Source organism: Leucopleurus acutus, assembly GCF_964270905.1.
Source record: "Leucopleurus acutus genome assembly, chromosome: 14".
NCBI classification, from domain to species: Eukaryota; Metazoa; Chordata; class Mammalia; order Artiodactyla; family Delphinidae; genus Leucopleurus; species Leucopleurus acutus.
In genome coordinates, this window is record NC_139156.1 from 36,977,786 (window position 1) to 36,996,682 (window position 18,897).

General features: G+C 43.9%; 1 protein-coding gene across 2 annotated transcripts; it reads left to right on the plus strand.

Annotated features, from left to right (window-relative positions):
* The first annotated feature begins 599 nt into the window (after positions 1 to 599).
* Positions 600 to 17,966, plus strand: ACTA2 (actin alpha 2, smooth muscle). 2 transcript variants are annotated; one of them, XM_082854008.1, is made up of 9 exons: positions 600 to 628; positions 4,775 to 4,929; positions 6,318 to 6,446; positions 9,334 to 9,444; positions 11,465 to 11,549; positions 11,923 to 12,084; positions 13,759 to 13,950; positions 15,129 to 15,310; positions 17,678 to 17,966. In XM_082854008.1, exons 2-9 carry the CDS (start codon positions 4,801 to 4,803, stop codon positions 17,819 to 17,821), a joined length of 1,134 nt encoding a protein of 377 aa, XP_082710134.1. In that variant the 5' UTR covers positions 600 to 628; positions 4,775 to 4,800; the 3' UTR covers positions 17,822 to 17,966. The 2 variants fall into 2 exon arrangements, with proteins under 2 accessions (XP_082710134.1, XP_082710135.1); XM_082854009.1 differs by having other exon boundaries at positions 17,756 to 17,966.
* Positions 17,967 to 18,897: the final 931 nt, after the last annotated feature.

An 18,897-nucleotide genomic window follows, 5' to 3' on the forward strand; every position in this document is an offset into this window, starting at 1 on the left:
AAACCTGTCTCCACTTCAATTCCTACTTCCATCACCCCCCACCCCGCCCCAGACTTGATTCATAAACCCAGCATTGACGACCACAAAGTTCTCACTCCCTCTCTAAACTTATGGACCATTGCAGCATCTCTTTCTTCATTGCAGACCCTGTTTTTAGGGGAATTTTTAAAAGTCCCTCCTCCTCAGAGGCAGCTTCTTTCTGTGCTCAGTTCATGAGGACATGACCCGAAATGCTAGCAAGACAGCCGGCTGGCATCTCCTGAGGAATGTGCGAACCGTGCCGGCATCTGCCCCATGAGGCTCACTCAATATCTCTGGGCATTTCAGCAATTGTTCTGAAGGCTTGGGGTGTTTATCTCCCACAGGCAGCTGAGCTGCCTGCCTTTTCATGAGCAGAGCAGTGGAATGCGGTGGAAGAGACCCAGACCTCCGGCCACCCAGATTAGAGAGTTTTGTGCTGAGGTCCCTATATGGTTGTGTTAGACTGAACGGAGGGCTGAAGTCTGTCTTTGTTCCTTGTTTGGGAAGCAAGTGGGAGGGGAGCAGACCAAGGAGCTATATAACCCTTCAGCGTTCAGCTTCCCCGAACACCAGCCAGAGGAGAGGAGCCCAGCCGAGCACTTTCAGGGTAAGTGGCACCGGCCCAGGGATGTGACTTAGATTCCAGCGGCTCTGACATTCCCCAGCATAATCAGATGTCATCTCTGGGGATTTTGGCCAGGCTCACACACTCTGAAAGTTTTGAATGAAGGTTGTACTACTAACACGATTGTAGCTTTTAGCTCTAATTATCTAACCTTAAAATCCAAGCTAAGACGCAGCCTGGTGTGGGAAAGGGTGGGGAGAGCAAGATGGAATGAAATCTATGTGTGTCACCTGCAACATCTGTTTATACTAAACCAACTGCCCGGGTCTTGCAGTGCATTTCAGAGACGCAGTCAAGCTGTCTGCAGTAAGTTACATGATGATTTATATTTAGGCACTGGAAACTCCAGTATCTGCTTGTGGTTCAGATTTGGTGTGGGGATTTCTCACTGGACTGTACTTTTGGTGCAGCTACGGTGTCTGGATGTGGATTTTAGAATTGAACCGAGGTTGCCTAGCCTTTGATATTGGCTCTTTGTGTATTTGCATCTGGGCTCCTCTGGCTCTCATTGGTAGTATCTTCTGTGGGAAAGTCTCTTGAGTGTAACTGTGAGCTTACACTTCAAGATATACGCATCTCAGTGAAGTAAGTCAGAAAGAGAAAAACAAATACCGTATGCTAACACATATATATATGGAATCTAAGAAAAAAAAAAGGTCATGAAGAACCTAGGGGTAAGACGGGAATAAAGACACAGACCTACTAGAGAATGGACTTGAGGACACGGGGAGTGGGAAGGGTAAGCTGGGACAAAGTGAGAGAGTGGCATGGACATATATACACTACCAAACGTAAAATAGATAGCTAGTGGGAAGCAGCCGCATGGCACGGGGAGATCAGCTCGGTGCTCTGTGACCACCTAGAGGGGTGGGATAGGGAGGGTGGGAGGGAGGGAGATGCAGGAGAGAAGAGATATGGGAACATATGTAGATGTATAACTGCTTCACTTTGTTATAAAGCAGAAACTAACACACCATTGTAAAGCAATTATACTCCAATAAAGATGTTAAAAAAAAAAGATATATGCGTCTCGGTTGGTTGGTCATCTGCAGCAGAGCGCAGCAGGCGCCCCGCTGAATCTTTGTGAATAAAGAGAGAGGGAGCCGGGTGTGCGTCTGACAGCTGTTTGCGTCTCAGCCTGTGCAATGTCTGGTTTGCATTTCTCAGCCGGGCGGGACCTGGGAGCCAGCCCTGCCACCACAGGCTGCTCTTTGCTGTAAATCAACAGTTGGCAGCTTCAGCCCGGACTGGAGTTTTCACACTGAGATTTTCCTTCCATTTTGTGATTCATGACTAAATATGGTTTGTGTTTCAAGACTGTCGAGCTGGGACCTGGAGCGTTCCCCTCCCACTAACTCCTCATTTTTGGCACAAGATGCACCCGAGTCGGTTAGAGCAAACCCCCTGACCCGGGTGCTGTTCCAAAAGCAGACATTCGAGTGTGTTTTACCTAATTAGGAAATGCTTTGCTCCAAACCCAGCTGCTCATCAGGTTAAGTAAGAGTTGCAAACCACTGAGCTGGGTCCTTTCTGGGGACACAGATTTCTCTAATGACAGTGCTCCTTTAAGAGATTTTAAAATTCTTCCTGGACGTTTTCTTTCTTTCTTTTTTTGCCAAATAAAAACACATTTACCAAATGTTGAGATCTTTTTATTTTCTGCAGGCTTGCTGATCTGAGCGTTAAGTCTACTTTGTCTGCAGTGCATTCTAACACTCCCCCAAACCCTTCCTGTCCCAGGAAAGGGTTACTAAGGACATGTGTATTCATAGTGACCACACCATCACATTTTTAGAGCCTTCTAATTCCAAATATTTTATCCTGTTTTCAGCCCTTACTTTTGTCTTGGCAAGTCTGCTTAGCACATCCAGAGAGGCTGCTGGTCCAGTGCTGACAGCCTCTGACACATGCCTCCGACGCCGACTGCTTTTCCGCCTTCTCTGTCTTACATTTCTCATCTCTCTTTTTGCTTCTTAATCTGCTAGGAAGGAAGCCAAATCACATGACTGCCAAACAGAATTCAGTGTCTGGAAAGGGAAGGGAAGGGTGGGAAAAGAAAGAGTAGGCCATTGATAAACCTCATTTTCCATTCTTACAAGTAGAATCCACAAGTTGAAGGTTTCTGTGGTAGGCCTAGAGGGAGTGTGGAGAGAAAGCAAAGACTGGAAGTAAAAAGATCTGGAGAATGATAATCATCACATAATGATGCTAAAAATTTTAAAATAATATTTATTCATAATGTATATGCCACCATAAATTATTTTTAATGCCTGTTAGAAAATCTAATCCCCATAAGAACTCTATGGGCTACATACAGATTTTACCGCTGTTTCATAGATAAAGAAACTGATTTAGAGATGTTACATAACTGACTAAGTCACATGGCTTCTAAGCGGTGAAGGCCACACTCAAGTCCAGAGTGAGACTCCAGGATCCAAGCCCATAATCCTCACGTGCTGTGATTTTTAGTCCTAACTCTGCCAGTTTTGGGATCTTGGACAAATCGTTCCAACTTGAGTCTTGATTCCCTGGTTTGTCAGTTGGCGATAATAGTACATGTCCTCGATTTTAAGATATGTTCTCTCAGTTGAGGTTCATGCTCTTTGCAAAGGGTTATGTTGTATGAGACACTGCCATGGAAGTTCTAGGCATTTGGAAAGACAGAGCATTGGTTTCATGGGAATGGTCTGGTGCAACTCAAACTGTAATAGCTTTTTTTTCTTTTCTTAGGTCCCAGAAATTTCCTTAAAAGAGTTACCTTTTATATCTAGGCCTGGGGGTGCAATGAGTTCACCAACTTAGAAGACTCTTCCTGAACCTTAAATCCTATCATCTCAAAGTCAGGCAGAGAACTCTGGGTGTCCTTCTCTTTAAAAACTATTTTTCACCTAATTCTGCTTAGAAAATGGAAGGGGTCTAGATTGAAAGCTGAAGGGTAGCCAAGGGGACCTGATCTCTGGTTCAACTTTGCCTGTAAGGCCCTGTGTGCCCTTGAGCAAATCACTTCCCCTGAGTTTTCTCATTTGAGAAACGAGGGCATTAAATGAAAACGTTCTCTAATAAGCCTTCGATTTCCCAGATCTCTAAGTTGTTACTTGTGCTCCAGCCTTCCAAATTTTGCCGTAGGATACAAGCTTAACAATGGGATATTTGAAATATTGCTTTCTTACTAAAAGAATACACGCTCAATTTATTTAGAAAATATTACAGAACCCAGGGATGATCATTTAAAACACCCAGAAAACCCACCACTTCACAAATAATCCCCATCAACATCATGGTAAATATGATTAATCTTCTTCTAGTGCATAAAAATACATTTTTAATGGGATCGTACAATGTTAATTTCTCTAACCTAGTATCACATAAGAATATACCTGTAACTTATCCTTTTATTTATCTTTTTTAATGGCAACAAAGCATTCTACTGCATGATGTGTAAGGTTTTGGATTCACCCTGGCTTGTTGGACTTACGGGGTAGCAGTGGTTTTTATTAATGGAATAACTGTGGTCCCTAAAATTTAAAGCACCTTCTTAGAAAGTTTTGATTGGTTCTAATGTTTTTCCAAGGGTAAAATTTAAAGTCTTCAGGATCCAAAAGAGAATTTTCTTTTAAACATTTTACATTAAATGTCTCAATATATCCAAATTTTCACATGCTGCCCATTCCTCAAAATCTACGTTTTTGAAAAAAATTTGAAGTTATAACATACCTAGAAAAATGTGAAGATGGTTGGATACAGACAGCAAATTCCAGATACTTCTTTAACAAATGACTTGTCCCTGTGAATATCTGATCTCATGGTCTGATATTCCATATGTGCTCTGCAGTAGTTCATTCATTCACTTACTTAGTCAGTCTTTAAAGTGCTTGTGAGCACGTGTGACGTGCCAGCCACGGTGCTAGAGACCTGTTGTATGAACGTGGACATCAGAGTTTTAGTATAAAAAGTTTTCAGTCTAATGAAAGTACTTTGAGATAAATGCTGTGTTAGATAAGAATCAGCAGAAGGCGCTCTAGGAGTGCACAGGAGGGGTCTCAACCCAGCCTGGAAGGTGGGAGTGGTCAGGTTAAGTGCCAAGACTGTTGGATAACAGCGGGGTGGTTTCCTCCCTGTTCCCTGCAGGACCCTGTGTCGCAGCTCCAGCCAAGATGTGTGAAGAAGAGGACAGCACCGCCCTGGTGTGTGACAATGGCTCTGGGCTCTGTAAGGCTGGCTTTGCTGGGGACGATGCTCCCAGGGCTGTTTTCCCGTCCATTGTGGGACGTCCCAGACATCAGGTGAGGAAAATTTTCTCTGGAACAGAGAGAAACAAGGCTATAGATTTGGTCCCTCTATGTCTCTGGTACCCGCTATGGGTATTCATAGATTGTCTGTTGCTCTCTGCCCGGGAATTATGTAACCATGTTAAAAATGTACCTCTGATGATTGATGTCTAGAAATAAGTGCCAATTTAATACACGATGTTGATAGATTATCTATTGGGTGTCTATCAGATACAAAGACTGACCCTTTTTCATAAATCCTTTTTGTCTAAATGTAATCATTGTCATCAGCATCAGAAATATTTATGAGTTTATGAGTTATCTGATGTATTCCATAGCTACTCTTTGGAAAGAAACTAAAATAAAAGCCCAGGTCACTCACTCTCACAGAACCTAATGTTAGATGAAAATCAGCATTGTTACCAAATGTAATTTTCCATCTGTTAGCTGTCAACAAAACACATGTGGACAGCCACACGGTAATTTTACATAGCATTATGTAGAAACAAAATGTTGATGGCAGCCACAGGGTAAAAACTGAGAGTTTCATCTCAGAAATTCTCCTTCACAGCAGAAATGTATTTTGCACATGGAGCCTATCTGATTGATATTTAAGCTTTCAATTTGGCATAGATTCACAAGAGCAAATAATAGAAGCCTCTCCCCATGAATGAACTCTGTCCCTTTGTTGAACTTCTGGGATGGAGATATTTTGCATAAATCACTACTTATGGAACTATAGTAGCCACGACTGTTTTGCAATTTTAAGTCACTCCAGTGCAATTTTAAATTTTAATAATGAGAATTCTCTCTTTTTTAAAGCTTCACCATAATGATTAAAAGATACATCCCACTACTTTAGGCAGATGTCAGTGTTGATTGGTATGAATTTATCTATGAGAAATCAAGCACAGAGTGATCATTTGTAGAAATAATGTCTTTGCTTATAATGGTTAGATATACTCTTGGGTAGGTGGCAAGTTCAAAAGTACAATTTAAAGGATTTATAAGGGGCAAAATGCCATTTAACTAATATGTAAAACTTTACATATCCATTCAACAAATAATGATTGAGTGCCGAATGTGTGCCAGGCAATTTGTCATAGTGGAGAACAAGACAGATACAATCTTTGCCCTAAGAGAGCTCATCAAGGGATGTAGAAGATAAATGACACAAAGTTGCCTTACCCCCAGGGTTCTCTGCTATTTGAGAGAACTAGTCAGGCCTGTTTCCAATCAACTAAGGCTGTTTCGTAAGAACTTAGTGACAGTAGGATTCAGCAAATCATTGTTGGTACCCAAAGGAACTTTCTAGCGCAGTGATTTAACCCTTTGTGTTTGGACTGTAATCAGTTCACAAGTTCTGAGAGAGGCTGGCTCGTGATGTGTTGAACCTTTTTTAGGGGGTGATGGTGGGAATGGGACAAAAAGACAGCTACGTGGGTGATGAAGCACAAAGCAAAAGAGGAATCCTGACCCTGAAGTACCCGATAGAACACGGCATCATCACCAACTGGGACGACATGGAGAAGGTACCGGGAGATTCATGCATAATTCCTGGGGCTCCTGTTTCCAAACATCTTGCTACTGCTGGGGAAAAGAACTGGCTCACTTTGCCCAATTGTACTTTTACTTGTTGATGTTCCTTCTAGATTATTACTAACTGGAAAAAAGAAAATCCTGAACTGTTTCTTTAAATAAAAAAGAAAAAGCAAATCCTTTGCCTATCAGGGTTTATAAACCAATTAGAGTGAGCTAGCTCTGCAGATGAGAACAGTAGCCCTTAGACAATGGTGGGTATTAATAGACTTGCTCAGTCCACTGGCTTGCCCTCCGAGGACAAGCATTATATGAGTAGCAGCCAGGAGAACAAAGGGTTGCCTTCACCCACCCATTCTTGAAAGTTTTTCATTAACTCACCCTGAACATTTAAAATATATATATATATTTTTTAGTTTGCACTATAGAAAGCTATACATTCATACATTCCTGAATGTTCCTCAACATATTGAAGCCCAAGCACATGACAAAAATTTTTAAATAAACATTTTTAAAAGTATCTCCCTGTGTTGCCTTAAGTGAAGTCTTTATCTCCCAGACCCATATAGAAGAGCTAATGAGGAGAAGAGTTAAATCCTAGGATTTTGATGTTTGTTATTAGGCATTATGGAAACACAAGTGATCAGAGAAAAAGCAGAAGAAATAATGAGAAAGTGACTTAAATTTTTAAAATGCAGCAAATATATTAGAACCAGAACATCTGGACTTTTATATATCTCTCAGCTCCATACACACACACACACACACACACACACACACACACACACACTCTCTCTCTCTCTCTCCTCTAGTGTAAAAGAAAATAGTGTTGCTAGGATTTATCAGTAATAATGCTGAAACTTCTGCTTCTCTACAAAAATTGTGTTTCCTTAGGTTTACTGAGTCTAAGATTCTGGATTTGGTTAAGACTGCAGTTTTCACTGTGAAGAAGATATTAATAGGAGGAAAATACTCTTTTAAGAGATTCTCCATGGAGCTGGCAGCGTCTCAGAGGGACGCACCTGGAGAAAGATCCTTGGAACAAATAAAGCATTCCATAATTTTTAAAATTTAAATTCAAAGGGTCTGAGAGAGAGAGAGAGAGAGAGAGAGAGAGAGAGAGAGAGAGAAGAATAAGAGAGAGAGAGAGAGAGAAGAATAAGAGAGAGAGAGAGAGAGAGAAGAATAAGAGAGAGAGAGAGAGAGAGAGAGAGAAGAATAAGAGAGAGAGAGAGAGAAGAATAAGAGAGAGAGAGAGAGAGAGAGGGATTGGTTGGTTTTTAAACGATGCTTCAGAGTATCCGTAGTATATAATATGATCGGTAGAATTTCTTTTCTTCACTTTTTTTTTTTTTTGATTTCTTGAACACTGTGCTGCTTTTACTCCATCAAAGGAATAGAACTTTCAGGAGTCTCATTTCCTTTCTAGAAACAACAAATTCAAAACCAAAGTAACTGCGATAAGATAAACACTCTTTAAAGTCGATCTAGCTTTTATTAGTGTATGAGCTTTCGCTAGCAGTTCTTGTTTTATTTTGTTTTAATTCTGAATGAATTTAATATTTCTGGTGCTAGGGGAGAATTTTCAGGCTTTTAAAAATAACTAGTTAACTGAACCTTTTTCACAGTGGTTTGCTCTTTATGGCATCCAGGGATTAAAGAGGATGCTCACAGGGAACTCTACTTAATACTCTGTAATAACCTATATGGGAAAAGAAGCTGAAAAAGTATGGATATACGTATATGTATAACTGAATCACTTTGCTGCACACCTGAAACGAACACAACGTTGTGAATCAACTATACTCCAATAGAAAATAAAAATTAAATTAAAAAAAGAAACAGCTCAAAAATAAAAAAATAAAGAGGATGCTCAACCATGAAGCAAACACAAGTATGTCCAAAGTACATCGCACGGACATGCTAGAAATAGACACTGGCTTTTTTTGGAAACACCTGAAGGCCAAATGTCTGCCCATGAACGAAAAGTCCAGAGTGTGCTGACCAAGGCAGGCTTCTCTCAGCCCTGGGGAACAAAGAGGGGAATGGAGCAGAGCAAAATTTCCCTCCAATATTAAAAGTGGCAATTAGGCAATTAGGTCAGCTTCATTCATCCTTTCATATATTCATTCATTTGTCCTTTTACTTGCTACTCTAAGTCATTTGCCCATGAATATTAACTAAAGTGGAAATAGCGGGTAAAGAAGATATTGTTGAATAATAGTAACATTTACTCTGGGCTAAGTAGCAACTCTAGGGTTCCCTGACTTAAGTCTCACAAAGACATACAAATTTTTTTTTTTTTTCGGTATGCGGGCCTCTCATTGTTGTGGCCTCTCCCGTTGCGGAGCACAGGCTCCGGACGCACAGGCTCAGCGGCCATGGCTCACGGGCCCAGCCGCTCCGCGGCATGTGGGATCTTCCCGGACTGGGACACGAACCCGTGTCCCCTGCATCGGCAGGCGGACTCTCAACCACTGCGCCACCAGGGAAGCCCACAAATTATTTTTATATTACCCATGGAGAGATTGTGGCTGAGAAGGGTTAAAATTTGCCTAAGCTCACATAACCAAGAAGTGGTTAAGCCAGGATTTGAACCCAGGTTTGATGCCAGAGCCTGTACCCTTAACCACTACTCCATCCTGCCTCATAGGCCTGGGTTTGCGTTTTTGCTCATTCACCTACTAGCTGTGAATCCTCAGCAAGTTATTTACAGTCCTTGAGTTTCAGTCTCTGCATCTGTAAAGCTGTGGACACATAATGAGTACTTCTAGCATTTTATTTGAACCTGGTTTCCTTAGCCCATTTTGATTGCGTTTTGAGGACTGCAGCGCCCCTACAGCGTCACATCATTGTGCTTTTCCTCGGTCCCCCTGCTAGATCTGGCACCACTCTTTCTACAATGAGCTTCGCGTTGCCCCTGAAGAGCATCCAACCCTGCTCACCGAGGCACCCCTGAACCCCAAAGCCAACCGGGAGAAAATGACCCAGGTAAATATGCACTCCAGGGCCCAGCACTTTGGTGTCTGGGGAAAGTCCTGTGTTAAAGGGGTTGTGCAGGACAGCAGCGAGAAGGCCCACCAAACAATCCACTCACAGGCTGATAACTTTCCAGAATTCCAAAGGCCAGGAGTATCCTGGTGGCACTGACATCCTTACTGCAGGAACAGCCCCTTGGTTCCAAGAGCAACAGGAAATTTCCAAGATTTAACTGAAAAGGTGACATGTTTAGGTTAAAACCTTCTAAGGAGAAGTCATTTCAAAGGGCAGGATAACATAAAATGGGGAATTTTGGTTCTGGAGTCCAACAGATCCCGGTTTGAAAACTCGATCTGTCCCTTAATCAGTTATGTGACTTTAAAGAATCCACTTAGTTTCTCAGAGCCTCAGTTTCCTTGTCCATATGTTGGGAATAATATTAGTACTATTATTTTTCAAAGGATTGATGTGAAGATGAATGAGGTAAATGCTAAATGTGTTTCATGGTACCTGGTATGATAACCTTCAACAAATAGTTATTATTGTCATTATTGTCACTTGTCTGAAGCTCAAAAGTTTTGGATCAGGAGACCATCCATTCCACCAGCCAGACAAGATTTCCAGTTTGGATGAGCTGCTAAATAAATACACCTAGTGTCAATTTCATGCTTGCTATGGTTAGGCCCTGGGCTAAGCATTTTATACGCATTGTCTCTTTAAATCTTAACGACGTAAAGCAGGAGCTATTCGTATGCTGATCATATAAATGAAGAAATCGAGGCTCAAGGACATTAGGTGATTGTCCCAAGGTCACACAGCTAGAAGTGGCAGAGCTTGGATTTGGCCCATGATCTTTTGACCTCGGAGAATAATAAATGTAAATACTGCAGGGTCTTTTTCTCGGAAGAGTTCTAGGCGCTACACCAACACACTAGCAGCTGTTCTCTACAGGGGAACGTCTGTGTGCCTGGGAAGTGCTCATGTAGCAAGAGATGTTGTTTCTTATGGGGGCTATTTTTCCTGTGAATGGTGAAAAATATAGTTGGGAATTATGGCCATCTAGCAAATGATGCTAGATATTCACTCTGGTGAATAGACCAGGGAGGGTTTTGCAGATGGAGAAATCATGGTCTGTGGGCATCTCCGTGGGCACAGATTTCTAATGCTTGACCCGGAGGGACTCTCGTTCTAATCGTGTCCCTAGACTGCATGAGCTGCCACATTGACATTCATGCTTGGTTCTCTGTTACCAGCAGGTGGTTCTTTTCTTCCAGGAATCAGGGCTCCTTCACTGCAGCCAGAGTGGCCTCAGATTCTAGGGCTGCAACTACATAAAAAAGTGGAACAGATTAAACGAACCTCAGACCACAGAACAGGGCTCATTCAACCAGTCTGAGCTTCAGGTTTAAAAGGCCTTTTTCGGGAATTCCCTGGCGGTCCAGTGGTTAGGACTCTTGAGTTTTCACTGCAGAGGGCCTGGGTTCAATCCCTGGTCAGGGAACTAAGATCTGCAAGCCGCGTGGCCAAAAAAAAAAAAAAAAAAAAGGGAGCTCTTTCATACACCAGAGAAGTATAAATGCTGTCTTTTGTTTCTTTTGGCTTTGATAACAGTATTAAGTCCTGTGCTGTTCACACTGGAGGACACTTAGAACGCTTCTCATCCAAACTCCTCCTCCATTTGTAATCAAGAGACCTGGAATGAAGCCCACGTTATTCAGCTGTTAGTTTGGTGAATTCTCCCAGGTCATGTTCAACTCAGGGCCAGGGCCAGGGCCAGAAGCTAGACCCTCCTTATACCTGTCTGGTCATGTATCCCCCTCTCCATGCCATCAGGCCTCTGGTATAATGGTTTCTTCATTTACACCTTCATTTCTCCTTGACTAGTAACCAAGGCTGCCCTGGCCCTCCTTTACCTTAGTTTCCTCTACCCAGAACCACGTGGGCCCTCTGCATTCCTCAACAAGATGCTGTCTTGTGCATTCTTGGTAAGACTGGCAGCATCACTAACTCAGCTCTTTGAATTGCTTTGCAGATCATGTTTGAGACTTTCAATGTCCCAGCCATGTACGTGGCTATTCAGGCGGTGCTGTCCCTCTACGCCTCTGGACGTACAACTGGTAAGTGGTTGGGAGGGGTGAGAGCCTCAGTTGAATACACCATCAGTTACAGGATTTAATGGTTCATAAACATGCGGGTTGTGATGGATTGGGGTTTAGTTCAAATTGACAGGGTTAATTCCAGCCCTCAGAGGTCTTCTTCTCACCTTTAAAATTAAGCCCTTTAACTTGTATTTCCAGGAAGACTTCTCCTATTGTTTCCCTCTTCCTGTTCTTTTCTTTTTTTTTCTTTATCCAGCCCTGCCCCACTTCTCCTATCAAATGCCTTCCTTCCTTTCAAATAAGAGGCTTAAAGATTCCCCTTCTACTAGACCAGTAAGTGATCACATACCAGCTGCCCTGGTGACTTTTATTGTGTACAACTGTCCCCCAGGCATTGTGCTGGACTCTGGAGATGGTGTTACCCACAATGTGCCCATCTATGAGGGCTATGCCCTGCCCCACGCCATCATGCGTCTGGACCTGGCTGGCCGAGATCTCACCGACTACCTCATGAAGATCCTGACCGAGCGAGGCTATTCCTTCGTGACCACAGGTGAGGCCTACGGGAGATAAAGGGAGGGGGTGTAAGGGCGGGGTGTTCTTCCGGAACTTGGTGATTATCCAAGGAAACAATGGGAGGCAGCCTTGCAGGTGTCAAGGCCTGATTCTAATGCCCAGGGCAAAGCAGTGCATATTTTGCTATGTGAAATCGCTAAACGATTACACTATTTCTTCAAGAAGAACAGTTATACCCATCTGGTATAATGAGCTAGTCAGAGCTGCACTACTTGAACATTTTTTAGTCCCTTCCATTCACACATAGAGACTGAAGTTGGTATGGCGTGGTGATGGGCAGTCTTTGGAGACATCTCAGTAGGACTTGGGTCCCAATTCTGCCACTCACTAGCTGTGTGACCTTGGACTAGATGCCCAAGTTCACTAAGCCATAGCCTCTTCATCTGTAAAATGGGAGTAATCATAGACCCTTTGTCACAAGGATGTTGTGAGTAGTAAATGAGATCATGCACGTCGAATTCCTGGCCCTGAGGAAGCATGCAGCACTTGTTAGTGACTATTAATATCAACCCGCAGGCAGCGACACATTTGTCTTCAGACTATAAACTGGTGTTCTGCTGCCCAGAGGCAGACTATACTAGAGATGTCGGGACGTCCTCAGTGCTCTTGACCCTGGCCGCCTGCCCTCCCTTGGCCAGTTTGGTCTTGTCCAAATGCTTAGGTTTCTGGACATCCCTGAGGCTTATTCTAGACTCCAAGTTTGAGCCCTGAAGATGTTAAAATCTCCTTTTGCAGTAGGCAGTTGAGTGACTTCTGTTCCTCCTCTACTCCCTATGAAGAATTCCAAGATGCTTCCAGAAGGTTCCCAGGGGCCCAGATGGAACCAATAGCTTATAACTTCACAGGGCAGGGGTCTGAAAGTGGTCTGCCTGCCCACTTCTTCCAGGCACCACTGGGGCCTTCTCAACTGGGTCTTGTCCTGAGCCAGGGCCTGCCTCTTTCTGGAAGGTGATGAATTTTCCAAGGGTTTGAGCTAGAATCTACCTGGCCCAGATGACACGGGTCTCTGGAGCTTTTGAAACTGTAGGGGCCTCTAAGGGGGGGCTTCGGCACGCATCTTCCTGGTCAACTGAAAATCCAATATAACAAATTGTTATAAAGCACTTATAATGGAGATTCATTAGTTAATCGTGCAAAAAAGTTAATGTATTAAGGCTTTCCTGCTCTTTGCCTGTTTCTAGCCAGCTCATTTTCATCCTGTCCTGAACTTTCCAGACAATATTTGCTAAGAACCTTCTGTGTGAGGCACTCCGCTGGGAACAGAAGCGGTTCAATAGTGGATTTGTAATTTAATTGCCCTGATGGATTTGGGGGTGCGGAATGTAATGTCGAACTTATACACTTTGTGGATGGAGCCTGTATTGTAGGAGAGCCTGCAGTAGGGCAGGTGGATTTTTTTTGTGTGTGTGGTATGCGGGCCTCTCACTGTTGTGGCTTCTCCCGTTGCGGAGCACAGGCTCCAGACGCGCAGGCTCAGCGGCCATGGCTCACGGGCCCACCCACTCCGCGGCATGTGGGATTTTCCCAGACCGGGGCACGAACCCGTGTCCCCTGCAACGGCAGGCGGACTCTCAACCACTGAGCCACCAGGGAAGCCCGGGCAGGTGGATTTTTACCGCCTGTGCAAACCATGTTTGTATCTCGCTGACAGCTGAGCGTGAGATTGTCCGGGACATCAAGGAGAAACTGTGCTATGTAGCCCTGGACTTTGAAAACGAGATGGCCACTGCTGCATCCTCCTCTTCCCTCGAGAAGAGCTACGAGCTGCCTGACGGGCAGGTGATCACCATCGGTAACGAGCGGTTCCGCTGCCCAGAGACCCTGTTCCAGCCCTCGTTCATCGGTAGGCAGCACACCCTGCTCCTGCTTCTGGGGAGACCACCCTCTCCTCCTGCACCCAGCCAACCCTCAGCCCCCAGCACCCTTCTGCGTGTGGGGACATGTGACAGGGGCCACAAAACCAAGTGCATTTCTAAACCAGGGCAAAGGAAAGAATGTCACATTTTTAAGAGTTAAGGAGACCAGAAAAGGAGTTTTCTTTTTAAGAAAACATTGTCTATGTTGTAGTCAAGCCCAGAGCATTCTTGGTGTGTGGTTTACAGTGAAAGAATCAGATACTCTCTGTGCTTAGGACACAGTGGAGCCGCCCGATGGATGGATGGGAAGGATAGGTTGAATGCTGAGTTTGGGAATAACAGGGGGAGAGAAAAATGGAAATGCCCAATCCTACGTTAGCACTGACCTTGGGAGATGGGTTAGCATAGATGTTTACAGAGGGCAGGCTCTGGGAGGGGTGAGCCTGGGTTTGAGTCTTAATTCTCTATTCATGACCTTGGACCCTGAAGTCTCAGGGTCCTCCTCTGTAAAATGAGGGCTGTCATAGAGGACTGTCATCCATATTTCATAGGGTGGCTGTGAGGATTACACGAGCTGTGGGGGGGGGGGGCACTTAGCCCAGGACTTGGCCGAAATGAGCATTCAATGCTTATTAGATATTGGCTGTAATTAATCACTAAGCGTTATTAGTATTGCATCACAAAACTGCAAAGATTGAAGAAAAGCGAGTCTTTGTCTGAATAAAATGAAGCTTTTTTTTTTTTGGATGATTCAGCATCATAAAGCTTTGAGGAGTAAAAACAAGGCAGCAGCCAAAGAGAGACTTGGGGAAAGTTCTGAGCAACGGCTGCAACATTGGCTCAGCATGGAAGCTTCTGCTGGCAATCTGAAGACTTGGCTTCTTATTTGAATCATTTATAGTAGTGAGTCTATTAAAAATTAGGGATATGATGTTGTAGCCCCCCACCCTCCCAGAGATGCTGAGGCAGGGCTTCCTCCCTAGACAAGAGGTAGGAGGACATGGGGCATTCGAGGACCTTTCGGTCCTGAGATGGCTGGTTCCCAGAGCATCATGCCTGCCTAGCTTCGGTCCAGTGTAAGATCATCCAGTTGCTCGCATCGTCTTCCACGTCAACCTGGGCTTTATTCACCACCCAAGGACCATGGCCTGTGTCTCTTTTCCAGGGATGGAGTCTGCTGGCATCCATGAAACCACCTACAACAGCATCATGAAATGCGATATTGACATCAGGAAGGACCTCTATGCTAACAACGTCCTGTCCGGGGGCACCACCATGTACCCCGGCATTGCCGACCGCATGCAGAAGGAGATCACGGCCCTGGCGCCCAGCACCATGAAGATCAAGGTACAGTTCAGTGACGGACCCATGTATGCTGCTGGCAATGCCAGCCCTACAGCCAAGAGGTGAAGGACTCTTCAGAGGCTGCATCTTGGTCACACGCACTCACGGGTTTTAGAGCTAGGCAGTGGTTAAAAGTCCACAAGTCCCATACTTTAAACGATATAGGTCAGTTCAGTTCATAAAGAAGTTGAATTATCTTGTACAAAATTTAATCTGTACTTATCCTTGTCAATCACCTACTTTCAGCAGCTGCAGTGAAGGTCCATAGAGCCCCCCATGTGTCCATATCTCACTAAAATACACATTTTGTTGTTTTTCCTCATCACAAAAATAGTGCATGTCATGTGTAGAGCATTACAAATATTACAGATGAGCCAGACTTATTTCTGAAGAGGTGTAAACCCTTTAGATTCAATAGTGTATACTCCTCCTCTGGTACTAAATGTGACTCCATCTCAGTGGCCAGGAGTTAGAATTTTATCTTCAACTCTCTGTCTGACATACCCTTTGATACAAGTGCTCAAAAGCGCAGCATGACCCCAGGATGACCAAGCTCAGTCCTTGAGCCTCAGAGCCCCTACACTGTGTGAGTTTTGAGTGACAGTCAAAGAAACTCAGATTAAAAGGCCATCATTCTTTGGAGGCAAACTTACATGTGGCTGGTGACTTCTCAAAGGCTGTTATCACTCTGAAATCAGGAGGCCAGGCTGGGACCTTCTGATCCACATCCCAGGGAGCAGGAGAAGCGGCCCCCTGGGGGCAGTTCACACACACGAGAGGTGTTCAGACAAGTTCTCTGTGATTTGCACGCCTTTTTTGAAAGGGTCTGCAGCTAACATGACAGGGAGGGATAGACGGAAGCCTGCTCTCTCTTCACCTTAGAGGCTCGGAATTCTGCGGGTTAAGAGGAGAGAGACTGTGTTCTGAGGATCTGTGATTCTCGGATGCCCCTCCGATGGGCACTTACCACCTCATCTTCCCACCCCAGAGGGAGGGACATGAAACCAGCTGCTAGGGTTGCTGACAAAGCAACCTAGGTTGGGGGTATATGACAGACACCCAGCTAGAGATGGGTAGTTTCTAGTTCTTCAAACTTGGAGTGTTGAATAGAAATGAATGTAGAACTTTGAGCTCCAGTGTGATGAGAGCAAACCATTAAAAACCTGGCACAGTAAGATGGTGACATTAGGGGAAACTGACACTGAATGGGGGTGGGGGTGGTCTATAGGAACTCTCTGTACTGTCTTTACCACTTTTCTGTAAAACCAAAATTATACAAAAATGAAAAGTTATTTCTAAAACAAAACAAAAACATACCTGGGAGAGGTCCAGGTTTGCATACTGGGTCTGATACGTACCAACCGGTGTGATCAAGGTCAATTACTTAAACCTCTCTCAGCCTCTGTGTCCTCCTTTGGAATATGGGAGTAATTCAGTACTTACTCTTCAAAGTGGTTATGAGGATTAAATGAGATAGTACATGTGCTCAGCACATGGTAAGTGCTCGGTAAAGATCACGTACTTGTACTAAAAATAAATGTTCAACCAGAGCTCAAGGGATAAACAGAAATTAAACCCTTTCACCACCGTTTCAGAAATACCTTATCTGTTGGCCGAAGTGTCCATATTCATTTCTACCCAAGTATCCAAGTCTGATGTGGAATTTGGAATTACTCAACTATAGCTATGTTTAGAGTTGCTGTAGGGAGACATACCCTGCTCTCTGAGCCTAAACCATTCATTGATTTAAGAAATGTCCACATGTCCTTACATGTCAGGCCTATGCAGTGGGTAGGGCCAGCCAATGCAGCCTAACCCGGACCTATCCCAGGGGAATGTTCATCCCAGTGGGGGACGCTCGGGTCCCTCTGTGGTAAACAGTGCATCTCAGTGTGCTTAATCAGGTCTACAGTAAGTTCCTGTGTGGTAAGCTCTGGCACAATCAAAACTTCTCCTCGAAGTTGCTGGTGTTTGTGTCCACAGAGCGTATGTGTCGTGCTGAGTGCTGAAGAACAGCTTATGAAAGTCGGGGACATTGTCAGGGCTTAAGTGGAGGCCGTGCAGGATTTGGGGCCAACTTTCAGTTTGCCCAGTATTAGACTGAATGCAGCAGGGGTGTCATAGATGCTTTGGAATAGATTGTGTAAAAAGAAGCTGGGAAACGAAATGTGCTCATTGAAGAATATTTAAATCCACAACTTATTCACACCCCATGGGTTAGGGTTCAGGTTCGGGTTCAGCATCTAACAGCCAAGACTGTCCCTGTTGCCCATGAAGCTTCAGCAGGGGTCACCAAATTCGGACCGTGCTGGAATGCCCAGGCCCCGTTCTAGTGCATTAACGGCCCTTCTTCCTCATCCTGACCAACAGATCATTGCCCCTCCCGAGCGCAAATACTCTGTCTGGATTGGCGGCTCCATCCTGGCCTCTCTGTCCACCTTCCAGCAGATGTGGATCAGCAAACAGGAGTACGACGAGGCCGGGCCCTCCATCGTCCACCGCAAATGCTTCTAGAACACTTCCCTGCTCTCTGTCTGTAGCACACACTGTGAATGTTTTGTGGAATAATGCCTTCAATTCTTTTCCAGATCATTCCTAGCCAAAGCTCTGACTTGTTACCTATGTGTTTTTTAATAAACCTGAAATATGTTACCTGTAACCTGTCGCCTTGGCCTCTGATCAGCACCGGGCTGATCACGTTATTTCTGTTAGGCTGACCTCACCCATTACAGAGTGGCTCCCTCTAGTGGTACGGCCGAGGACATGACAACCAGGATGTGTAAGCTTCCCAGGAAAGGTTGGAACCACATTAACACGGGAAGTGCCAACCAATGCCGTAAGTGGGAAGAATTTGGAAACACACAGGAGATAAACATAAACATGGGTTAAAGTGTATCAACAAGATAATCCACACTGACTCACAACTTGCTGAGTCATTATATAACGTTGCTCTCTATAACTTCCTGACTGGTAGCCTGGTGGGTGAAAATAAAACAACAACAACTCTGTGTGTGTATGTGTGTGCTTGTACACACACATACACACATATATTATACATGCACATATATATGACTTTTTATATATAACATATTAAACTTAAATATATATTAAAAGAAAGTATGACTTAAGTTTACCAGAGGAAACATAGATTTTTAAAAAACAGAAACAGTGCCCTAAAATCTCACTACACATCTAAATCATCTGTTTCCCTTCTCCTAATCAATATCTGTCTCTGAAAATGATACTACAGTTACTTTCACACCAGAAGGGATGGGAAAAATAACAATACTTTCCAAGGACCACTGGTGTCAATCATCACCACTAAGGGATTCACACATATCTTCACTCATTTGTTCTTCAGAACACTTTGGGGAAAATATTATTATCATGTCCATTTTATTTTACTTTATTTTGACATTAATTTTTTATTGAAGTATAGATTTACAATGCTGTGTTAGTTTCATGTGTACAGAAAAGTGATTCAGTTATACACACATACATATTTATTTTTTCAGATTCTTTTCCCTTATAGGTTATTACAAAATACTGAGTAGAGATCCCTGTGCTATACAGTAGGTCCTTGTGGGTTA

Excerpts from the sequence above, each read along its gene's own strand:
- ACTA2 (XM_082854008.1), top strand. The coding sequence starts at position 4,801 with ATGTGTGAAGAAGAGGACAGCACCGCCCTGGTGTGTGACAATGGCTCT. Across the intron at positions 6,447-9,333 it reads ACTGGGACGACATGGAGAAG|ATCTGGCACCACTCTTTCTA; the intron begins GTACCGGGAGAT and ends TCCCCCTGCTAG. Across the intron at positions 11,550-11,922 it reads CGCCTCTGGACGTACAACTG|GCATTGTGCTGGACTCTGGA; the intron begins GTAAGTGGTTGG and ends ACTGTCCCCCAG.